General features: G+C 42.5%; 1 protein-coding gene across 2 annotated transcripts; it reads left to right on the forward strand.

Moving 5' to 3' along the window:
* The first annotated feature begins 1,548 nt into the window (after window positions 1-1,548).
* On the forward strand, window positions 1,549-20,318 carry ATERDJ3A (DNAJ heat shock N-terminal domain-containing protein). Of its 2 annotated transcripts, XM_086772108.1 has the most exons (7): window positions 1,549-1,765; window positions 3,199-3,254; window positions 12,878-12,951; window positions 13,899-14,530; window positions 18,808-19,155; window positions 19,311-19,649; window positions 19,780-20,318. In XM_086772108.1, exons 1-7 carry the CDS (start codon window positions 1,670-1,672, stop codon window positions 20,059-20,061), a joined length of 1,827 nt encoding a protein of 608 aa, XP_086628234.1. In that variant the 5' UTR covers window positions 1,549-1,669; the 3' UTR covers window positions 20,062-20,318. The 2 variants fall into 2 exon arrangements, with proteins under 2 accessions (XP_086628234.1, XP_086628235.1); XM_086772109.1 differs by lacking the exon at window positions 12,878-12,951 and having other exon boundaries at window positions 1,703-1,765.
* Window positions 20,319-25,670: the final 5,352 nt, after the last annotated feature.

Raw genomic sequence — 25,670 nt, forward strand, 5'->3', positions numbered from 1 at the left:
AATATAGACCATGTGTCATGTATGTACACTTGCAATGAGATAAAATTTACAAAACAATAGGATACTTGTTAAAAGAGACGTTGTCTTTTACAACATGGTAGGTTGCAGCAAAAATATTAAGTGTGCCTTGATCAGCTACATCATTTGATCTATTCATCCCATCCTCTATGGAGACTCTTTTGACCCATATATGTATTTTGCATCTTCATGTGTCATAGTTTCTGCATGCTCTGTTAGAGCGTTATGTTGCACATTAATAGAGCATGATTTTCCAAATTCACTATCATTTTTGCAATACTTGCAAAAAATCTTCGCAGTAGGGCTATCAAAATATGCCCATTCGAATGTGACCATCCAAGCCTCATTCTAAGCTTGCCTACGGTGCTCTATCTCTAGATCTTTCTCTAATTGAGGTGCATCCAAGTCTAGCACAGCTGATATTCTATCTTCCTCAACTCCATGCAAGAGTCCCCATCTCGACAGCCTTTGCTTCTTGGAGTGCTTAGAGGGTGGATTTTGTTGAGTAAACGGGGCAAGTTGAATAACGTCCTTTGTTAAGGAGGCATCTCTCTAGTATGCATTCAACCATAAGATCTAATCAAAGTCTTTCTCTACTTCTCTTCATCTTTATGGTAATTTTTAGCCTTCTCGATGTTCTTAGAGATTAAAAAAATACCTTTTATCTAAAATTTCCAAGATACTAAAAAAGACACCATACATAAAAAAAAAGCTAACATTCCATAACAGATTCACTTAAAGAAGAAGGCATTCAATGTCAAGTTTCTACACTCATGTTTTATATCCATGCAACATCATGCTTTCATAAGGAATAATCCATGGAATTAAATAATCCTAAGCTTTGAATTTAAGACTTATTTTTATCAAGGATTAACTCATAGTGAGAAGAGCCTTAAGAATTTGAATTGGCTAACAATCAGTATTATATAGCTAGCTGAATAATTGAGACTCAATAAATACAATGCAATCCACAAATGTTAAGAGTTGATTATACAATTGATTTAAGAATCTTAGTAAGGACTTTCGATCTTGATTAATAAAAATTCTAGAAAGAATATTTAAAAAATGAGTAACAAATATACATACTACATACGTTACTAGGTACATGATATATATATATATATATATATATAAAATTAAATGAAGGCACCTTGTAAATCAAACCTTTAATTTAAAGATTATCATCACTCTCAACCTTTAGTATAAGGGATATATATATATATTTTTTGAATTGGCTGGAATTAGAAAGTACAACACAACACACTCACCCATACGTGCCACCGCTTGCATAGTAAAGGCTTGAACCCATGACCTTGGGACTCTCAAGCAACACCTGGTGTATGTCAGATTTGGAACAATTAATATAAATAAATATTATTGGTCCCAAAAAAAGAAAAATAACCTTTAATTGAAACCCTTAATAAAAAAGACATAAGTTTTTCAACCGGGATTTTCCAAGATTTTTGCTATTTATCTCTCGGGTGGAGCGTGTCAAAAAACGATTGGTTGGCATACATCATTGAATGACATTCTTTTTCCTTTTAAAGAACGTTGGAGCACTGCACTACGTTTTGCGATTGGAAAAAAGCAGCTGCGCCCTGCAGGTGAAAATTCTCTGTAGAAATCAAGGTTTCCTGTCAGCGTTTTGGCCATGAAGAAGGGTCGGCTTTCTGTACCAGTTTTTGTGACCGCTTTCCTCCTCTTCCTTCTACTCATCCACTTTGCAGAATCGAAAGACCTTTACAAGGTAAGCATTTCTTCTGTGAATCCATAGCGTCGATAGCATTTCCTCTGTTTTTTTCCTGCTTATCATATGGAGGATTATTGCAGTTCTATTTACAAGTTTCTTAATGTTCAAGCCTACCTTTTTCAAGCTAGGGTTAGCAATCATTTAGCTTGTTTAAGAGCTAATCCTTAGCCTGTTGATTTTCAAGCGAGGGTAAGCTCAATTGTTGATGAGTCCGAGCAATCTTTGATCTCCATGGCAGCCAATCTCCCTGAGGCAGAGACTAAAAACTTCAAGGAACACTGTTGTCGTCGCATGGACACCACAGATGAAGGTGGAGAGCGCCCGGCAAGTTGTTGATGAGTTGATGACATCCGATTTGTGGGTGGGGCGACCACGCTGCATGGTATACACATTAGCCTGTGAACCCCCTTTTGCAAGGGGGTGGGCGTCCTCCGTGGCTTTTCAATCCATGACCTCCCCTTGGCATTAAGTGCTTTCCGTAAGCCAGGATTCAGCAGTGGTTTTATAAATTGGAGCCCTCTTGACTGGAAAAGAGGACTTGCTACCATGCGGGTTGAATGTCTATAGTCTTCCAGCATGGGATTTGCTATGGCTGTCTCTGTGTGGTACTGTTGTGGTGACTTAAGACTCAGTGACTTTTTTTCTGTATGCTCAAAGGAGCAGTAGCCGCCATGCTACTGATTATGTCCAATATATAGATCCTTACTTATGAAATAGTGAAAACTCTGTATCGGGAAGCAAAATGTATTAAGAGACATTGTCGCTCCAACCAAGGAGAGAACCAAATGCCTCTACTCACTTCGTCTGGCCCTAACCACCTTGTTGCTGGTTGGTGGGCCTATAAGGAAGACTTTGGACCTTCATTCCATTCCCATCATCTCCCCTTCTTTTCCGTGAGGCAATTTATCCCCTGTAGTACATACAGCACACAACTGTGGAGATAACGAACAGTCTTTTGCCTGTGCAAAACTTTCCACAGGCTACTGTTTGGATGTGCGTGGCAGAGAATTTGCAGCTCTTTTTGTTGTAGAACTGTCTCAGCGGTGGCATGTATTATTTAAGCAAATATTTAGGGGGCAGATGCAAGTGATTGGGAGTCGGCACAGTCATTAGTCTTGAGCACTAATTCAACAGTATATTCCGTCTCTCTGCTAAAGTCTGCTCTCTATTTTGACTTGGATAGAAGAAATAAACCAGGGGTGTGTTGAAATCACAAATTTTATTTTAAAAGCTTAGTACTCATGCACCTTCCATTTATTTTGCAAAAGACCTTCCTGACTTTGAACCTTAGTAGTTGGTGCTTATTTCATGTATTGTACGTTCATTTCTTGAGATGAAGTAGTCTATTCTAAGCAGCGTGGCTGCATATAAGTTATTTTTAAGTTGAAAAAGATACTTGACACTAAATCCATGCTCTTGTTTGATTTCAGATCTTAGGTGTCGAGAAGAATGCTAGCCAACGTGATGTTCAGAAGGCGTTCCACAGGTTTGTGGATGCACTTATTTTATCTTGGCAAACGCTCATGCAAATGCGTGATTCTGTCATGAAACATAACCCTCAATCACATGAAATTGACCAAATTACATGTATTTTGATGTCCTCTTACTTTTGGTTTGAAAGCATCAAAGTGTCAGTTCGAACTTTGTATTGCATGCCAACTAAGCTGCTACTCCAAATTATCAAGGCTTCTTCTATTCTGTATTGTTCTAAGAGTGCACCATGTTAAGGCTAAGACCTTCAGGTCAGGCTAACCATAGGAAGGGGTTAGGCACCTTTAGTGGGGGTTAGTAGCTTTTATGAGATATGTGCTATATTTGGCTCCTGGTTTGTAGGAGGCCTATATAATTGACTTTATGGGTCAGTTTGAGAGTGAGCTCCTAAGACTTGGACTCGAGGCCTTGGTCCTTTTCATGCATAAGAGGTTTTGGGTCTGTTTGTTGCTGTGTCATACAGGGAGCTGGTTGAGTTCTGCAGAGGCCTGAATCCTATGCACTTTTGGGTGTGCATGGGAATTTTTGTTTTTTGGGACCTTACTAGACGCTTTTTGTACCTCAGGCTGAAAGAATTGATTGTAGGAAGGATAAAACCCTAGCACATGCAGGACGGCTGTTTGATGGGAGAGAGCACGTGGAAGAGAGAGCGCGTGGAAGAGAAAGAAAGAAAGTTATATTAACGTCTACGGAAGACCTCAAGGGCCTATGAGACCAAAAGTAATACAATGGTACCATGGATATATTGAGCCATGGAAAACTGAAAGAAAAAGTAAAATGAAAACATCTAACAGTACATGTGATCAACAGATGATCCTGTGTAGAGTGATATATGCTGTGATCAACTAATGTCGATACCCACCTTAGCTAGAACCGATCTGAGGGTGGAGTGAATGTCAGGCCTCTATGATGGGAGCGTGACATGTCGGCGGAGAACCTCACGAATCTGTCTCTGTGTGGTGGAGGGTCCTGATGCTCTGGGTTGGGGACGTCTGGCTCGTAGAATGGATCGAGCTCTCTCACTAAGAACTCTAGGGCATGGAGCTGGAGCGTGGGTACGGGTGATGGGCTCTGATGTCGTAGTAGAGGAACTGTTGTGGGTAGTAGATTCCGATGTGGATGTATGTACCACAAAGAAATCTGTGATGGCTCTCTGAGGTGTCCTGCAGAGCCGGGGCTGTCTCTCAGCATGCTGCCTCAACACTACATCCCTGTGTCGTCTGAGCTCCATCAAGTACATGCCCAAGCACCTCTGATCCTCAAACTGTATCACCCGTGTGAGTGGTCCGAATCCCTCTCGGAAGAGGCAATGGAATCTACGCCGTATCTCATAGTAAGCCGGGCAATTGAGCATATTATGGGCCTCATCCTCTACTGCTTCTGTGATGCATACTGTGCATGTCCTCTCCTCATGTGGGATATCCTCAGCTTTGCGAGTCTCTACTCTGAGGCGGTGGGAGGATACCCTGAGCTGGCCGATCGTGATACGCATGGCATGTGACATGTGTATATGTATGTAACCCGGGATCTCAAAGAATCCATCCTCGGAGAGTCTCAAGAAGTGATCTCTGTAGAACTCACACTTCTTACCAATCTTTGACGGAGACACCCATGTCTGGTGTATGTGTAGCCCGAGTAGATCTAAGTTCTAACCGGATGATCCGGTTGATCTCCTGACGTGAAAGATCAAGGTATGGGGAATCCAGGCTATACTGGGACCGGGGGAGACGGTCCATCTGAATGCCATGTGCATGAAACCACGAGAGAGAGAGAGAGAGAGGGAGAGAGGCGTGAACTGTAGCTCTTGCTGAAACATGTTTCAGAACTGCTGAAAGGCATTGTTCACCTTGTGCACATGGTTGTGATGGTCCGTCCTTCTATTGCTGGGCCGGACAGTAGGAGATCCACATGTGTGTACATGTGAGGCAGACAGCAGGGTTGAAGGTGGCTCATGCCTAAGGGGGTTACATGGCCATCTCAAAAAAAGCAGGTGTATGGACCTATTTTGGGCTTTAACATGTGTTATCTCAAAAAAGCAGGCGCATCGGCTTTAACATGTGTTATTTGAAAAAAACAGGTGTGGAGCTATTTTGGGAGTGAGAAAAAGCTGGAGGCCATTCTTAATTGGGGTTAAAGCTTGCTTTTGTGGGTACATGCTCATTATGATGTGTGGGTTGATGGTTGACCTTTATGACCTGTGCTTTTGCAAAAAGCTGAAGCCTATTTTATCCTCATCATTTCGGGCTTGTCTCTCATACTCCCACATCTGCTTATGTTCTGAAATTTCTGCATCTTTTCCTTAGTGCTAAGCATCTCCATCATTCAGATGTGTTTCACTGTTTCACCATGGGGCTGTATATCATATGCAAGCAAGCATGGCTATGGATACACTTGGTGGACAGCCTTTGTTCCCTCTTTCGAAGGGCAAGGGGGTTCCACTCAGGCCATGGATGTACTGCTGGGGATTCAAGTGCAACCATCTGGGACAGATTAGGTATTGCCTCCGTTTGTGGGACATCAGGTTCCGATGGCAGGTTCTGGTATCGATCCTAATCTTTACTTGCTTTTTCTCAATACCCTCTGTAATTTCACCTGGTTGGGTGTGAGCACTTGTAACACGCGGAAGCTTTGAGAGTCTTCTTTCAGCCCTAAACACTCTTGGGAAACCATGTGATGCAAAACGCAGATATGGAGAGAGAGTAGAGAGAGAGAGATATGCTGGAAATTCAGTATATACATATAGTACAAAAAGGGTACTCTAGTTCTTCAGCCAGAGGCTGCCTTAAAAGGTGAACATCACCAAAATCTAGCCTAATACTTGATCCACTCCATAGGGGAGAGAATGATCTACTCAATGAGCATCCTTGCCTTTTATAGGCTCTTGAACAAATAGATGAGCTGACCGACTGCTGGTCGGCCAGCCGACTGACAATATTTTCCAGCCTGCAGCCGCCTTCATCAGGTACAGCCGACTCCACTTTGTTCAGCCGACAGCCTCTTCCAAGTCTTCCAGGCCTTGTACCAAGTCCAACACTGCCTCTTCTGCACTTTGTGCTCCAAAATCCTAGTTCTAGTTATCTTTTATTGGTTGCCTCTTCTGGACTAGCATCTGGATATGTCCATGGCATTTATCATGCACATGACATACCCCTCTGCTAAACTTGATGACGGGAATCAACCTGCTCTTGGATGACTGTCATCATCCCAATCCTTTTCCGAAGTCCCTCTGTCATCATCCATCCCTGGCAACCCTTTTCTCTGAAAGCCCGGCGTGTTCTCGAAACCACTCTGTCTCGGATGAAGATCTATGCATCTGTTCCCTCTAGTCCACAATCCATTCTTGCCCTGACTTTGAACACCGTCTTGGTCTTCATTCCTGAGAAATGAGTCTGGCACTCTCACATCACCCTTGGAGGGTAAACCTCCCTTGGGACCGTTGCCTGAGAACCTATCTGGCTCACAAGACTGCCATCCCCTTTGGCTCTGTGGAACACCACCAACAAACCTCTTGGGATCTCTTCCGATTCTGTGTTCCTGGCCTTGGGCTTCATATCCGTGTACTTTTCCTGTACCTTCGACCTATACACCATCATATGGGACTGATTCAGTGTTTAGCTTTGCTGAGCATGATGCTCTGATACCAATGTAACACGCGGAAGCTTTGAGAGTCTTCTTTCAGCCCTAAACACTCTTGGGAAACCATGTGATGCAAAACGCAGATATGGAGAGAGAGTAGAGAGAGAGAGATATGCTGGAAATTCAGTATATACATATAGTACAAAAAGGGTACTCTAGTTCTACAACCAGAGGCTGCCTTAAAAGGTGAACATCACCAAAATCTAGCCTAATACTTGATCCACTCCATAGGGGAGAGAATGATCTACTCAATGAGCATCCTTGCCTTTTATAGGCTCTTGAACAAATAGATGAGCTGACCGACTGCTGGTCGGCCAGCCGACTGACAATATTTTCCATTAAACGCTGAGCGCCTGCAGAGCCGCCTTCATCAGGTATAGCCGACTCCACTTTGTTCTGCCGACAGCCTCTTCCAAGTCTTCCAGGCCTTGTACCAAGTCCAACACTGCCTCTTCTACACTTTGTGCTCCAAAATCCTAGTTCTAGTTATCTTTTATTGGTTGCCTCTTCTGGACTAGCATCTGGATATGTCCATGGCATTTATCATGCACATGACAGCACTATTTGGGCACCATCTCGTAAATAATTAACACCTAAACACTTATGAAATGGAAACATCACAAGACAAAGATAATGCTGAAAATGAACAACTGCATAGTATTGGGTCCAGAACCAGGCCGAACCCCCCCTCCCCCCCCCTTCTTTCCAGGTATATTATTGGAGTATTTTATTTTGTACAATGTTCCACAGGCTCTTGCAGCCATATTTGCCGTGAACAAAAGAAATGAATACATGTACCAAAAAAGTTTGTATGTTGGAGAAGAATTCCGTTGGTGTAGAGGCTTTGGGCAATCCCCAGCTCTCATTGGAGCAAAGCAACCACGGTGTTCTAGGTCCACACACGACTCTATTGTGCCCATGCTAGTGTTTGGGTTGTAGCCTCATGATGGGGAGTATGCTGAAACTAGTACCGGAGGACACTTGGGCACAAATCCAAGTAGCAAATGAAGTATTTCGGTGAAGTTGAGCGTTTCGGACTTAACCAGTCGGTCACGTGCGCTGCCCACGAGCACAAACAGCCCTGTAGAAGGCCCGGAACAGATCCAAACAGCAAAAAGTTCTCACATGCGCGGAAGCTTTGTGTGTCTTCTTTCAGCCCTAAGCAACTGAATAGGAACCTTGATGCAAATCACCAACAAAGACAAAGAGACGTGAGGGAGAGAGAGCTGTATTTTTCAGTATATTATACACACACAAAAAGTGTCAATATGACTCTAGATTTTGTGTGGCCCTTGGCCTTCCAAAAGAGAAAAAAACCAATGCCTATCAATGACCTGCCCCATATGAGGGGTAGATGAATCACAAATAGCCTTGCTATGCATAGAATCCGGCCGACTTGGAGCAAGTCGTCCAGCAGGAAAGGACTCACATGAGAAAGAGAAGTGTGAGAGAGAGAACCTGGCCCGACTTGCTGTTGACCAGCAACAAAGGACCAACAAAGAATTAGCCATGGGTGGTCTCTTTGATTCAGAAGAGCCTTCTTCTTATGAAGAAGCACATGAGAATGAGCATTGGGTGCAAGCTATGCAAGCTGAAATCTCTTCTATCATGAAGAACAATACTTGGGATCTTGTGGAATTGCCTAAAGGCAAGCATGTCATTGGAACAAAGTCGGTGTACAAAGTCAAAAGGAAGTCTGATGGTACTATTGACAGGTATAAAGCAAGACTTGTGGCTAAAGGCTACTCCCAGAAAAAGGGAATAGATTATGAGGAGACTTTTGCTCCTACTTCGAGAATGACCACAATAAGATCGGTGATTGCATTGACTGCACATAAAGGATGGAAAGTGCATCAATCGGACATTCAAAACTGCATTCTTAAATGGGGATTTACAGGAGGAAGTATATGTAAATCAGCCCATTGGTTTTGTAGTTCCTGGTGAGGAACATAAAGTATGCAGATTACACAAAGCATTGTATGGGTTAAAGCAAGCTCCAAGAGCTTGGTATAATAAAATACATGCTCATCTAACCAGCCAAGGTTATGTGAATAGTCCAGCTGAAAGCACATTGTATGTGAAGAAAACCGGTGCCGATATTCTCATAGTCATCTTGTATATAGATGACATGCTCATTACAGGTACTAGCAAAGCACAGATTTCAGATTTGAAAGCTGATTTGAAAGCTGAATTTGATATGTCAGCTTTAGGGCCTTTACACTACTATCTTGACATAGAGTTTATGCATACAGATGATGGCATTGTTATGCAGCAAACTAAGTACATAAAAAGTTTGCTAAAAAGGTTTCACATGGATGAATGTAAGCCCATTTCTACTGAAACCGATCCCGTCAAGTGGGAAGACTCCGTTGGACACCCACACGCTTAATAGCACAACTTTAAAACCACAATTTGAAATAGACAACTTAATTCAACTTGAAATTGAAATGAAAATGAAATGGAAAGATGGACACCAGCACTGGGGCCGGAACGGGCCGACCCCCCCTCAATATATGATATATTTCTTGGGAGTATTTAATATTCGATGTAGATGCTCGAAGCAGAATGACCACTAGCGTGGTCCAGTCTCTACGGTCCTGTGCTTTCACTAGACTCTGTGGAGAGCGCCTCACTGGTGTTCCGAGACCATGCACAAACAGGCGCTCTCGTACTAACGCCTGGCTCACCCGATCTCAGCACCTTTGGACCGAGGTTCTCTAATAGAGCTTGGACAACCCGGCACCGAATGGGTGTTGGCCGTGTAGGGAGTCGGGAATCCCTTATCAGATTTAAACACAAAATACTTTACTTAAATCTGAAACTCACTTACTTGTGGATGGCTGATAGAGAACCAATACCCGTGGTATTTGTGTAGAAGATGTAGCCACCCAGGAGATGTGAAGTCTTCTTGTAGTCGCTGGTGGAGAAGATGAGCAACCTCTTTCAAAGTAGGAAATAGAGAGGCAGCCTTAGAAGATATAACACCTTGTTGAAGAAATAGCCACCTTGTTGGGATGGCACGGTCGCCTCGTGATGAACTTAGCGTAGCCACCAAGACAAGTACCACCACAAAGACCACAGCCGCTTGCTGTGAGAGGAGGAGTACCCACTTGCAAGGGAGAAGATACTTGGCTGTAGCGTGGAAAGAAGATGGCTTGGAGGAGCAGCCTGTTATGAAGGGAGTGGACACACACAGCTGCTGAAGATAGGCGCAGCACATGGGCACACAGGCGCCTACAAGAGCAGTACCATCTGGCGGCAGCCTGCTGGGAATATAACGTAGCCTGTGTAGAAAGGAGTCGATTGGCTGTAGAAGTGCACACAGCCGCCTGTATGAGGAGGCAGCGCAGCAGTGCAGTCTTCTGGAGGTGACAGCCGCCTGCAGAAGGTGCTGAGGTGCAGCCGGAGGATAGATGGCACCTGCAGTCAGTGCTGGCTGGAGGTACAGCCGCCTGTAGAAGAGCAGGCGCAGCCAGCAGCAGAGGGTACAGAAGCAGCCGCCTGAATGAAAACATGCGCAAGAGAGATAGTCGCCGGTTGTCTTACGTAAGAGGGTGGAAGCGAATCATGTCCACGCTTGAAGGAGGAAGCCTCTTTTTTATAAAAATTAGAGTAGAGTTTAACAAATTGATTTGGCTGGTCCCCCCACGCTTGCATGTGGGTGGCCAGTTCCAAAAGGGTGTGGTGGGTGACCATGCCCACCCCCACGCTCACTTAAGTGGGGCTCCCCACCTTGGCCCCTAAGTGGGTGCCCACAGGGGGTGCCCACTCTTAAATGAATGTGAACACTTAACCTTATAAAACAAAAGGTTAGAAATAAAATATTAAAAACAACATGTACCATATACTTACCACCTGTTCACATGCACTAAAACTCGTTAGAATACAGAACAGACTTCACGACTCACTGGCAGGCGTCCCCGCTCAGTAAGTAACACGTCAAGCAAGCAAACACAAAAATACATGTCATGTGAAAACAGTTTCAAACATGCAAATCATGTGTGCATGTGCAAATAGTAACATGGACACGTTCATGGAACAATTACAAAATATCTGTCGGCGCAAAACTGGCACGACATAAAAACATAAAAACCTGGTCTTCCTATGGAGTGACAATCCCATAGGTAAGACACAGTTCCAGGCACGAGTCTCCCTATGGTGTGACAGTCCCATAGGCAAAACACGGCACGAATACTGGCTCTTCCATGGCATGACAATCCCATGGGTCGAACACAGTCCAGGTCATACACGGATGGCACCAGTCTGGCTCCCGTCCATACGACACCATCCTGCTAACACACGGGTGGCACCAGTCTAGCTCCCGTCCATGTCAGAAAAATACTGGCCTCTTCACATGAGACACCGGCGTGGCCTCAAGTGAACGAGACAAAATCTGGAGATGGACCAAATGGTTGGCCAATTGGTGACATCTACTCCAGTAGAACTAGGTGTACGGCTTACTATGCATGATATTGGAGAGCCTTTTGAGGTCGGCATTTACAGCCAGGCAGTGGGATGTCTCATTTACTTGTGTAACACGAGGCCAGACATATCTTTTGGGGTGTCTTTGTTGAGCAAAGCAAATTCATGCACAGCCTAGGCACAAAGCATTGGCAAGCAGTCAAACGCATTTTTCGTTATCTTTAGGGTACCCTGGATCTACAAGAAAGAAGTAATACAACTAAATTCAAGTGCGAGATGTGGCTAAGAATGAAGATGTCAAATCACAGCCCTGTGACCTACTGTACACTCCTGGCTAGCACTTCACCTACAGAGACGCTCTATGAAGTTCAACATCGAGGGAAGCTGATGAATATGATGGCTACCCACGTATATACATGCACCAATGCTGCTAGTTGTGCGTGCACGGAAGCCTTACTGTACTGATCCACAGCCCTAAGCCTGATTAAGGATAAGATACTAAATGAACATGATTAAGACAGAGGAGAGAGAAGAAGAGAGATTTGTTGTCAAGGTTGTCTTGTATTTATATGGTAGAAAAAGATGACATGAAAGTCTGTACATACTCTAGGCCCTTGGTCTACCCCTTAGGGGTGACATCTGGCCCCTTCTACATGCTTTCTACTGACTTCTACTTCTTCAACTGATGAATGACTGAATGAAAATGCAAATGAATGAATTATGCTTATATATGCTGAAGGGTTGCTGGTCGGCCAGATGCTGCTGCTGTCGGCCAGTTCTTGGACAAATAATATTCATATAATATCCTTTAAATGCTGTGCTGTCCTTCAATGCTGCCCCATGTGCTGGCCTTCACATTGATGCCTGGCTGCCTGCTGCCTGAGTCCCCTGCTGGCTGCCAACTGATGTCTGGAGGCTGCTGATGGGGTTCTCATACCCCTCCATGATGATGCTACTGCTGATGATGATGCTGATACTGATGATGATGATGTCCTACATGCTGTCTTAACAGGGATTATACTGTTCATGCTGAAGATAAGCCCTAGCATGGGTGTGCACGTGACACCAGTCAACCAGTAGTATTGCTGTCAGCCAGCTGTACCTGATTGCCACGTCACCACTGCCATGCCATCACTGTCACGTGGCAATTCCATGTGTCACTTGCGTTGTTCGACTTTGCCTTCCTTTGGCTGCTATTTGATGTCTGGCTCTGTCCTGCATACTCGTAGGCGTGTCACACTCACACTTGCAAGGATTGGTACAAAATGTAGAGGGCTATGTCATAGGCTGCTGGTGACTGTAAAAACATGGAAGTGATACACAAATGTTTCTGGTGACATCAGTTTCTTTGAACACAAACACCATGTTTCATGTCAATAAGGAAGTACCAGTGTCTATCTAAACATTTCAATGTCCCTTTCTCATTGAAACTAGTTCAACTTTGGTTTCAAGGTTGCACAACTTCCCCAACATCTAGAACAGTTAGTGTAGAAAAACTGAATGGCAGTAATACATTGAAGTTTTTATGGCTGTAAATTGATTGGGTTTTGCTGTGGCCAGATTGTCTTTAAAGTATCATCCAGATAAGAACCCTTCAAAGAGTGCCCAAGAGAAGTTTGCCGAAATAAACAATGGTAAGGTTCTGTTTTTTTCTTTTGCTCTGTCTCGTGTTGTTATATCTATCTTCTTTTGACTTTCTACAAAGTAGCCATGAAAAAAAAAAACATGGGAATCCAGTTTGTGGAGGCTAGGCACCCAATACATGATAACACAGTTTGGCTTTCTACAAAGTAGCCATGAAAAAAAAAACATGGAATCCAGTTTGTGGAGGATAGGCACCCAATACATGATTACACAAATAGTGCCACTAGAGACCTAGTGTGTGTATGAGGAAGGGGTACCTCCCAGATATAAACATGCATCCTCTGGTCATGACCCTCAGTGATAAGTTCCTCGGAATCAAGGAAACATGTGGACCATGTCGACTCCAGATTATGGATGCTTTTCTTTACCTGATGCTAGGTGGACTTCTTGCTTTGGGCCTTGGATGTTTTGTGAACCCGAATTGCATCATTACCTTTACTACAGTAGGCAGCCTTGGAGCCATTATAGAAAAGGATTGCAGGAAGGACCCTGGGAAGTCTTGGATTTGGTCTTTTGCCCAAAGGTAAAGTCCTTCCTATTCGGCTTTATGCTATCCTCCCGCTTTTAAGGAGGAGGTGATGAGTGTCTAAAAGATCACCATGGTCTATGAGACCAAGGTAGTACATTGAGATTATATCTATCATGCACATTGGCATGGAAATATGTTAAAAAAAGGTAAAACAACTAAGTACTTCATAATAGATGCTAAAATAGTCCATTATAAAAGTTAAATTTGGCTTTGTGAGAGAAGACCTATAAATACCCATAAACCATTTACCCTTGGCTTGTGCAATAAGCTTCTCTGGGTCATGAGTGGGAAGCAGCAGAAAGTTTTCATACTTGTCCCCTCAAACACTTCATACTGGTAAGATTATGAAGTTGTCACCATTGTGGACTGTTTTGTATTGGCTTTGTCTTTTTCTGTGATGTATGGCAGCTTATGAAGTCTTGTCAGATGAAGAAAAACGAAAAAATTATGACCTTTTTGGAGATGAGCAAGGGCATGCAAGGGGGCAAGAGGCTGGTGCATACAGTGGCAGCGCCTATGGTGGCTCTCAAAAGACGGGTGGACATGGCAGCTCACAGGGATGGAACCATTTCTCTTACACATCAAATGATAATAGTGGATACAGGTTTGAACAACATTCCCATGGATTTGGAGGTGAGGAGGGCTCATACGGACAAGGGAGTTTCTTCAACTTCCCTTTTAGAAATGATTTTGGGAAACCGGAAGGGTCATCCTCTTTTGGTTTTGGAGGAAATGCAAGCCCATTCCAAAACATTTTTGACAGTTTTTTTAGTTCAGCAAGTGGCAATCAAGGTAAAGGGCAGCGCTTTACGAGTTATAACAGCGGCAGCACAGGGAATTCAAGGGAAAGAAATAACTTCCAAGGTGGAGGACAGTCTAGTAGCTCTGTGCAGGAGCTCGATCCTAAAATTTTGCAAAAGAGAGTGCTTGATCAATTACACACCTGGGCCATCCTTTTTATTCCTTACACCTCCAATGAATCGAAAGAGAGGTTACAACTATTGGAGCAAATTTCAAGCAGTCTTCGAGGCAGTGTGAAGGTTCGGCATTCATGCTTTGTGTATATTTTGCTAGCCATCACATTGTATATTTGTTTTGAGTCTTTATTTTGTTTGTTGGTTTGTTGTTTTGTTGTTTTGTAGTAGCAGCATATTAGGAGGTGCTTCTAGTATTGTGTAAAGGGGAGGTAGTTGTGTTCCTCCAGTGTGTGATTCCTTTTCTATGTGCTCCTCTCCATACAATGGTGAGGCTGGTGTTGTCTGGGAAAAAATATTATCTTGTGCTAAAATATGTTATTGGTACTTCTTCAGACCTTGCCCATGGAGAGGTCCTATTGTATGTTCATGGTTGATGCCACGAGATGAGTTGCAAGCTTTCATGCCATGTGATATCTTTATTATCCTCCCATCACAGCCAGCTGTTCAAAAGCCATTGTGCCCATTGCTCATGCTATCATGATGGCTCTTAGCTTGTACACCTCATCATCCAGATCAATCTGCACAATTGAGAAAACCCCATATCTTGATCCTATCTATGATGATGTGCTACGAAAGGAATCCTCCAAAATGAATCTTGAACAAATGGTGGTTCCATTTTGATTTTCGTGAAATCACTCTCTCTCTATTTGCAGCATATGCAAAGAAGGTTCACGGGTCATGGTTGTCCTCAGTGCTTGTGGAGAAATGGACTAATGTAATAGTTCTCATTAGTTGTGTGATTTACTTTTTTGCTTGCAGCCTACTTTTGCCCATTTTTGGTGCCATGTCGCATGTTTACAGGATCTTTTGTCTTTTTATGGATTAGAACCCCTCTTTAAAACGCTGACCCTTACTAGTAGCCCTAACATGACACATGCATCTGAATGACATGTGCAACATCCCCTTGTGTTTATCTTGGAAGAGTAGGAAGATTCCCAATGCCTTGCATGAATCTCAATGGACAACACCTGAAGGGTTTGGATTCAGTATTTGTGGCTTCTGCCTCACTTTTCTATTTTCCTTTCATGTACCTTGCTTATTGCCCCTTGCAGAGCAGATGTTTCTACCTCAGCAGGTGCATGATGACCTGGCACATTGGAGAGACAGCCAAGATTGATGGCATTTGGAAATGAGGGAAACCAATGAATCGGCACATTTGAGGCCGAAAGTCTGACTGAAGCCTGAATGACCTCCAAATGATGGCATTGCACAGCGACAAGCTCTTTTGGCAGTGACCACACATTGCTTCTACTACCTTGATTGCTCTACCCACTTGTACTTCTCCACAAGCTATGGTCTCCCCCTGGATACTGACTCCCACTCGTAGCCGGAGACCATAGTAACAAGAAATGGCCGTTTCTTAGCCAAAATTGTGGAAATTGCGTTTCTTTGGAGAGGTGCCATTTCCGTTTATCACCACCTAAGGAATTTTCCCACACTTTTTCCCTAGCGAAATTTAGATTTTTTCCCAATTTTCAATGTTCTTTCTTTTAACTTACGATCTACCCCAAGTTTCTCCTCTATACCTCCAACTTTTTTCATCGTTTCTATTTACGTCTACCATATAATGTGAAAGGCGTGCTGCGTACCTTTTCCCAGGCATGTTTCCTTTGTGGAGACATAATGCATTTCCATTGCATGCAACTATGCTGGAGACATGTGGCAGCCCTCTTTGGGGATCTGATGTGTACCCCGTGCCCCTGTTTGGGGTGATGCTTCGTAAAAATCACGCGGCCATCTTGATAGATGTTATGTCCCTGGAATCTAACCTAATCCAATGAGGTTAGGGGGCCCAATGATTAGGGCTTAACAAGCAAATACTTGGCTAGGATTCTTGGATTGATAAAACAAACTAAATGGCTATTTATAGCTATTTATGGCGTAGTTATTAGTATACAAGTGAGAGCCTGGGTTATTTTGAGACAATTCTGTGGATGCACCAGTGAAGGTTTGGCTTGGATCAAGAGAGCAAACATGCTCATGCCGTGCACATGGCGAGTATGTAGGTTGGCGTGTCGAAGGCCTTCGGGGGTATGGGATGCCAGAGTTAGACATGGCCTATGGGATTGTGCAAGAGCCCTAGCCTTGGCTTGGGTGGATGCTAGTCGTGGTTGGGAGGTGAGCTAGCTTGCTACTGGTTTGGTACTAACCGTGTTTTCAGCTATGATTAGGGCAAAACTTGGGAAGGACTTTACAAGTACTACTATGACAAGCCTGGTCATTATAAAAATGACTGTAAGAAGAGACAAGAATGGCACAAGGTTAACCCTTCAGCCTAACTCTAGGGTGAGTATACAACTCCACTCCCACTCCACTGTGTCCTCATGTGTCTGTGATCTAGGAAGGGATCTCGGTGATGATTGGCGGAGGAGTGTGTGTGTGGGGGGGGGGGGTGGATGGGTGTTGAGGCTTCTTGAAGAGGTAACCATTTCTCCAAGGCTTGTAGGGAAGCCGTACATGCCTACATCTACATATATTCCCCTCGTCACGCAAAAGTTCTTGGAATATGGCATTCGTGTCATCAGGGATGACTTGGCTTCTGGGAGTAGTCGTTTTTACAGTTTTTGTGGAATTAAGTGGCAATTTAAGCGTTTAATTACATTAATGCTTGAGTGTTTTGAGAAACTTCTTTTGTCCAACTCGGAGTTATACATCCCCTTAAGCTCGGGTGATTCTAACCTTTGGTTAACATTGGCCCAAGGCCTCGTTAGGAATGTAACTGTCAGTGTTGCCTCCATTGGGTCTTGTGGCTCCTTCGCCAATGGATGCTCTTCCGACATGGGAGACTCCTTTGCTCCCTTGCTTAGCATTAATCATCATTGAGCATGCTTTTGCATAGTAGTCATGTTACATTGGTATCAAAGCATAGAGCCCGCTTAGGTAGGATTTGCATCCCAAAATTAGGGATTCTGTGTTTAGCACTACTTCAACCCTTGCATCGATGTTTCTCAACCCTGTTTTAGCTTGCATAGCAAATTATGCATTTTTGCATAGGCAACCAAGTTAGGGTTTGTATATTTGCATTTGCAATCAGCATTGCGCATGTGCATCAGGGTTCTATGCATAGCTCTTGCATGTAGCCTTAGTTTTGCTTACAAATTAGGTCAAGCCGAGGTACGCAACTAGCTCATCAAGGGGTGTGTTTTCTTCTCCAAGAAAATACAGCAAACACGAAAAACGTTCTCATGTGCTGAAGACCTATTCCTAGTGTTTATTAGAGGCTTTGAAGCAAGAGATCAAACATGGGTTCTTCATTATGCAAGAATTCGGGTGGCTTGAAGAGCTACGGGAGATGTGGGAGTATAAGTTGGATGAATGTGAGAGAGAGATCCGAGAATGACTTGCAACCGAGACAATTACAGTGACCAAGGACAAAGGTGTGAAGGTGAAGAATTTACCAAAGGTTGAAAGTTTGAAACTCAACAAGAGGGAGTTTCCAAGGATACCAGTGGATTGGGAGATAGTTTCCTCAAGTAAGGAGAGTAGACGGGTGAAAGAGCTTGAGGAGGTGCCAATGTCGATGGTGGAACTCAAAGCAAGTACTGGATTTCATCCCACCAGATTCCCAAGAAGGTAGTATTGCCAATCATTCAACTATGTCTCTCTAAATCCAGTACGGAGGAGGATGAGACTAGTGCTGCAGGAGTTTCGAGTAAAGATTAACGCTAATCACATGCATGAAGATGACACAGAGAAGTAGAGAGGAGGAGATTTACCCAACTCGCTCCTATTGTAGACTACTAAATGAATGAGAAATTACAATGACTGGCAAAGATCCAAATCAGATTTGAGCCTTCAGTGCTATGCATGAAGTAATGCTTACTATCATCCTCTATGCGTTAATGGAAAATGCTGATATGGAGGTGTACTCTGCTGGTCCAAATGTTTCTGGCTGCATGCCCTTGGTCTTGGCTCTCTTGCTCTTGGTCTTGGTTTTGCATCCCGTGTCTTTGAATGCTCATGGATGACCCTTGACCTGCCTTTACATAGGGATTTTGATAGCAAGTTGAATTTAGGTCGGGCAGTCCTTTTCAAGCCATTGAAAAAATGTCATATAATGTGTTCATATTGTGCCCAATAGTTCATAAATGTTCATATTAAAAAATGTTATATAATGTGTTAATATTGTGCCCAATACTTTTCCCAACTATTGATGCATGGGCACGCCGCACCTATAGGGCTGTCAAAACTGCTCCAAAATGCCCACATAGAGCCTCTTAACTTTGCCTGTTAGGCGGCTAGCTGCAAGGAATAATCATGTCTACATTGCACTGGATTAAGGTGTGCACGTGACTGTATTTGAGAGAGAGAGAGGTTTGACATTTCTTTGGGTTTTCCAGGTTGGATATGTCAATTGCAAGAGGCACGAACAATTGTGTGAAGAACATAAAATGTGGCCAATCAAGACATCCAAACTTCGGCTTTATTCTTTGAGAAAGAATGGAAAGCTTAGTGCATTGGATTACACTGGAGAGTGGTCAGCAAGAGATGTCAAGAGCTACTGTGTAGATGCTCTACCGAGGTTATCAAAGCATATAGAAAGTGTGGACTCCTTAAATGATGAAATTTATGGTGAAGAAGAAAGTATCCCTCTGGTTGTGCTTCTCACTAAAAAGAAAGAAGCGCCTGCCATTTGGCGTGCTCTCAGTGGATTGTTTTATGGACGTGTGCTCTTCTTTGATGTGCAGGTTTGCAACTTTGCATGAACAGAGTCCTCATGTGTTCTGCGTGTGTGGAGTGAGTGCAAATGTTGTCTGTGTGCACGTGCGCTCGCATGTGGATGCTCTCTTGATGTGATGGTGTGACACATGTACGCACTTTTGGTGTGATGGTATCTTTGCAGATTCATGATGATGGTGCCACTGCAAAGAGGTTTGAAGTGGATAATTTCCCAGCTATAATAGGTGTATATGTGAATGGTGAAACCAAAGTTCTCAGCAGTGGTACCAGACTGGAGCAAGCCAGCTCGTCCGTAGAGGAACTGAAGGCCCTTTTGGAAGAGTTTGAGAGGAAAAATACAGCTGCAGGGCCTAAGAAAGCAAAGAGAAAAGCTGATGGTGAGGTGCTTTCTTTGACAAAGAAGAATTTTAGGGATGTTTGCGGTCAAGACACCCCTCTCTGTGTGATAGGAGTTCATAAATCTTCAAAAGGAAAGGATAAATTGAAGCAGATTTTGAAAGAGGTAAGCTGATTCTCCCAAACGTTGGCATCATGGTTGTCTTCTATATACACACAAGGTCTAGCCATATGTGGCATGCATTTGTCCATGACATGAATGGAATGCTGAGTGTTTATATGGTTTGTCTTCTCAGATCTCCCATAAAAGCTTGATCCGAAGGGGGCAAAGAGTGAATGCAATGAAGAAACCTGTCTCGTACTGTGTTTTGGATGCAACAAAGCAGTTGGCATTTCTCAATGCCTTTGATAAATCTGTTTCAAAAGACACAGTTTTGATTGCTTACAAGCCTAAGAAGGGCACGTATGTCTCCTACGATGGACCTTTAAACCTTGAAAATGCAGAGAATTTTGTGGTAGAGGTTCTTGGTGGTGATCTACAATTAAGAAGGGTTACACAAGACCCAGTGTTGGTATGACAATGGAATGCTTCTTTCCAGTACCGAGTTGGTGCTACTTCATTGTATGAGCTATCCAACCTGCTCACCTGGAGCTAGAAATATGTATATAATAATGCTTGCAGCTCACTCGTTGTATACAATGCCACAACTTGTGGATGCATTCATTTGGCTCTACACGGGAGGAATTGGGTTCTAATATATCAGTCCCTTACCAAATGTATGTATCAGTTGTGTGTACAAAAAGAGACTAATTTATCTTAGTGTCCTTTTGTATCTGTTTTCCTATCAGATTAGTTGCTTTTACATTTTCGTAAAGCTGCTGGTTCTGGAGGGGAGAGAAGGTTTCTCTTGACCTGATATTCGACCTTCACTTACTTCCACCTGCTTCTTTTAAAGGTGACTGAAGGGAAGGGGAGGGGAGGGGAGGGCGTGGGATTTTGTTTTGGGATTAAGAATAGGCCTGCTTGGAGGCAAACTGCAACGTAAGCGGCGAAGATTTTCACTATTTAAGTCCAGAGTCATGCTGATCATACAATGTCCTTGCAGCACTTGGGCTCTGCATCACTTGTCCCCAAACCACTGTATTAGTACACTACAGGCAAAGGCTGTTACTTTCAAAGATGATGGGAAGCCTTTAGCCGAAATCGGTTAAGCCCTGCACAACTGGTTCCTCACTTGATTCCTCTGGCAACTCTCGGCTTTGAGGTATTCATAATGTGAAGAGCATGTCTTCGCACCAACCCATGTAACTTTGTCATGCTTCAACCAGGAGCAGCCAAGATTCATTTTGTAAGTCTAGAGCCTTGCTGATTATACAATGTCCTTATGGCACTTGGGCTCTGCATCACTTGTACTACTATAGGCAAGATATATAAGGATGTTATTTTCAAAGATGAGGAGGAGCCTCTATGCACAAAAGAGAGACGTTAATCCCAGTAAAATTAGTTCCTCACTTGATTCCTCATGGCAACTCTTGCCTTTGAGGTTGTCATGATGTGAAAAGCATGTCTTCGCACCAATCCATGTAACTTTGTCATGCTTTGACCATGGAGGCAAACTGCAAGGTAAGAGGCCAAGATATCCAGAGCCTTGCTGATCATACAATATCTTTGTAGTACTTGGGAATAGGCTCACCTATGACTCATATGATAAGAGTCGGATGATATCTGTCCCTTGCCGACCAATATCTCCATGGGCAGTCCAAGCCTGGTGATGGCCTGTTCATACAAGAACATAGTCTTGCTCCTTGCATCAATTTTCCTTGGGGCCACTTGGTCAAATAGATGCCAACATGGGTGCCGGTAGATTTGAACCTGCACTACTATACATGAGAGGAATTTGTTTCCTGTATGGTGGCTTCCTATAGAGGCTCATAGTCCCTGTTGGAACACGTATAGATCCCATATAGTTGAGGATTGACTGCTAATCATCTAGACTTAAGATGCCTTGACTCTTGTGAATGAGGCCTTTGTCTTCATCATCTTGTAACTAAATGAAATGGATACAAGCTTATATTTGGCCATAATTGTCTACACCTCCCATCAAGGGGAGGTTTTCTTCAAAATACTCTTAATAAGTAGACATAACATTTCTCTCTTTTTCAATTGTTAGATTTACGTGTGTCGTTCGTGCAGCCATGACTCATCTCCCCGGTTTGTGGGTTTTAAATATCTTCTAAGCAACCATTGTTGCTTACTCAATTTAATGAGAATTGCACCACTCGTAGAGCTAAGTCAGCCCATGTATCCTTCTTTCTCAAGGTCCTCCAAAAGAGATGTGTTCCATGTTTGCTATTTTTCCTTCTTACATGGAGGCTTAAGTAGAAATGATGTTGGTGGTTGGTCTCTTATGAAGTTGACCTCCTTGCTCTTTTTTTTTTTTTTTCAACATAGAGGGGCGCTTGCTCCATGGCTGGCCGCTCTGAGAGGAAGGCTACATTGCTTATACAAAGATACATCATCACATTAAGGGCCTACTTTGAGTGTCTATACCTATCTCCCAGCCTCCAAACAGGAGGGGCAACGTTAACTGCAGAAAGGGTCCTCCAACATTCAAGATGACCTGCTTGCTCTTATCAAGATGATCTCCTTGCTCATCTCCAAGCACTCCTGCGTTGTTAAAGTGACTTCACCATTATCTCCAGAGTATCTCCTTGCCACTGTTTCTTCTCTTTGGTATCCATTAGGAGAAATTCAGGCTCCAAATGGATCCTTTTAAAACCCATTAAAATAATATAAGGCCAGCCAATGAGGGTGCTTGGATTCTAGATCCATGTAACATGGATCTTTTTTGTGAGTGGTCTCCACAATTTCGAGCTCAAAAAGAGGAATAATTTTTTTTTTGGGCGTAAAACTCAAAAATAGAAGAATCCCAAGCTTGAATACCACCTACCAAAACATATGTCAGAAGGAATATTAGAGGAAAAGAGGCCAAACTGATTGAAAGCTAGTCTGATTGAAGACTTTCTCCACAATTCGAACTTAGTTCTCTTCGTTTCTCGGCTCTCTTGCAAAGTCACTTATTTTTGCTATATCTGCTTTCTCTTCTTCTTCTTCTCTCAGTCTCTTTTTTCTTCCATCTTAAGAGTCTAGTAAACTTCATTAAGCTATATTTGCTAATCATGATTTCTTTGTGATTTTATTTTGTTTGTTATGTTCGTTAACCTTCTGGACCATGATGTCGTTTGTGAAAACTATTTGTCAACTCGACTACAAGAAAAATAGAGTGCAAGGCTCACAATATTTCTTTAAAGTTTTATTTTCGTTATTTAGATTGTTGAGCCCAATAAAATGGTAATCATGTTCACTTTTTTCTTTGTAGATGAGCTCTAGGAGAAAACACATCTGCATCATTAGAAGTGTGGAGCTTTTTAATAGGAAGGATGTTGATGGCAGCTGTATCCCTTGTTGAGACCCAACACTCGAGGAGCATTCAAGGTAAAACGAAAAGACGTTGGTGCATTCAAGGTAAAACGAAAAGATGTTGGTGATCTTAACAACAAGCATTGTAAAGATAGGATTGTGGAGTTCAACAAGTGGCAAAATGGTGCAACCGAGGTCCTTGTGCAGCATGTTTATATACACACGGATATAATACATCACCACGATTAAAGTACAAGATCTAAGAAAAATAGTAAGATTCAATAAGTAGTCTTTGTTTTTTGTTTTCAATACCTAATTGTTTTGTGCTCTATAGCTAAGCATTAAAATTTTTCTGGTCGCTTTATATCCATCGAATGTGGAGGAGTGGCAGAATGCAGAGCGCATCAGTGGAAGAATCAATGCCTTCCATATAGAGATAGGCACATTGCTATATGATAACCCACCCAGCCATTTAGTAGCACATGGAATCTTCTTTTATAATTTCATGTATGTTTTGGCTAATGCAAATGATAATGTTGGTAGACTGGAGTCTATCGCACTACCACCATTGTCTAGCCAAGAATGGCTCTGTTCTTGCACATATATCATTGTAGCATACAAGAATAAGATAAGAATAGATATGCATGCAGCAACGAAACCATCAGGTTCTAAGGATGTGCATTTGAGTTGGTTTATACCATTTAGTGCTTTTGCACAGATGTTTACATCATGTGAGGGTGTTAAGAAAACAAAAACATATCAAGTGAGGTCCCTTGATAATGATTGGATGAACCAATTTTTGGGAGAGGGATGGGATATAAAGAGGATCTCTGTAGAAGATGCCATTGAATGCAAAGTAATAATGCGAGATATTACATTCATGTGAAATTAAAACATAAAGTTTGTTTGTGTTTGTAGCAAATTCTATTAGGGTGACATCCATTACTTTTTAGCATTGATTGTTTTTATGACCAGGTATTTCATTGGGAGGCAAACATTATGCATACAATTTTGTTACAGAAGATGGCGACTATGGAGAGGCGTCTGGCAAAGCTTGGATCAAGACATACGTGATGGAACTCACTCTTTCATCATAGATATTGTAATTCAATTACAAGGTCAAGATCCATTAGTGGTCAATCTAGAAAGCTATTGGCCATTGGCCGTTCTTAGACAAGAGATCCAATTGATGTGTAGTGATGCAACGAGGGATTTCTATTTTAAGTTAGATGGTAGGGAAATCGGAAGCAAGAGTGAAGCTTCCAAAACTTGCTCTGTTTGTATCGAACCATATATCCTAGAGGTTGTGGAATCACTTTGGGATTGTAACCTTTCCATCTATAATAAAATTTCAAGAGTTATCTTTGGTCTATATGTTGTTGTATAAATGTTACTTCTTTCTTCTTTTTGCATTTTTTTCTTTCTATTCGCTTCAATGGAAACCACACGTCCTACTCCTCTACCTTGAAAATATCTAGATTTCAACATTAAACCATAATAAGCTATTACTTACAGACATTACTACCGTGGAGAACGAAAGGAACATTTCATGTAAAGACATTACCATAAAGCAAGTTTTCTTGGTGCTACCGACTATATCATAGAGATCATCATTACAACATGGAGATACAAAAATGCCTTGTTAACATTCGGCATGACAACATTTTGTACACGTTGAGAGTAGTTAATACAAAGATAAATGCCTTCTTTTACATTGTCAGTTATATTGAATTTACACATTACATCAAAGGTGAATGAGCCTCTTAACAGATATTCAAGCGTTGTTTGGCATCAGGGAGGACTACTGTCTCACCATCATCACACATAATCTTGAAGAATATGATGATTTCGTCGGTCCAAGTGTGGATAAGTATCTTCTATTGGTTTCAAATGTCAAGGATAGTGAGTACCATACTACTGCTCAGATATTATCAATGATGTACAAGGATGCTACTATGAAGCCAACCTTCTCACTAAAGAGGAATTTCAAGATATTCAGTGTGAAGACTTAATAGTCCGCAAAGAGAAGAGGAGTCTTCATTTGTCCACGATGCCGAGTCATCAACTCTTATTTGGACAAATGATTTACTTGTTATTAATGACGAGAATTAAAAGGTCTCATTATAATAATTTTGAATATCGTGATGAAGCTTCATATTGCATTTGTTTTGTTGGCTTATAGGACAACTTTGTTTTGTAGCTGGTGATGTATGACGATGATGATTTTCTCGTGCGTGTATCAAGATCACGAGTGGGAGGACTTGGAAAGGACTCAGTGCTAGGAGAGTACATTAACAGGCTAAAATTTCCATAGGTCATTATATTCCACAAAAAGTTTTCAAAGGATAAAGCTGAATTCCCAATCAAAACATTATCTAGATATCTTGGGAGATACCCCGTTAGGTGGAATGCAGATAAAATCATGCTTCTAGAGAAGCAAGTAGCGGTGCGAATCCTTGGGCGAGGCCTCAGAGTGTATGCTCTAAGGAGAAAATATTACCTTAGCCTATACCACATATGGATTGACATGTGGGATCAAGGATCCCAAGATGCTAAGTGAATATGGCAAAAGGGAGCTTCTCAGATTCAAAAGACCGAGAGTTCTGCTAGTTTTACGGTTGCAGGATGATGCCGAGCCATCTGCAAAGAGGCAAAGCTTCATGCACCAGGAGGACGCTAGTTGGCAGGATCAGGAATAGTACTAGACTCCCATCCATTATAAAAATTTATTTTTTAATATAATATAATGACACTTCTGGAGTATAG

Source organism: Cibotium barometz, chromosome 32, assembly GCF_041138505.1.
Source record: "Cibotium barometz isolate CiBa-2024 chromosome 32, ASM4113850v1, whole genome shotgun sequence".
Classification (NCBI taxonomy): domain Eukaryota; kingdom Viridiplantae; phylum Streptophyta; class Polypodiopsida; order Cyatheales; family Cibotiaceae; genus Cibotium; species Cibotium barometz.

Bases quoted from the DNA above. Each gene is read 5' to 3' on its own strand.
- ATERDJ3A (XM_086772108.1), top strand. From the start codon at position 1,670: ATGAAGAAGGGTCGGCTTTCTGTACCAGTTTTTGTGACCGCTTTCCTC. The intron at 3,255-12,877 runs GTTTGTGGATGC...TGCTGTGGCCAG, and splicing joins GTTCAGAAGGCGTTCCACAG to ATTGTCTTTAAAGTATCATC. The intron at 19,650-19,779 runs GTAAGCTGATTC...TTGTCTTCTCAG, and splicing joins TGAAGCAGATTTTGAAAGAG to ATCTCCCATAAAAGCTTGAT.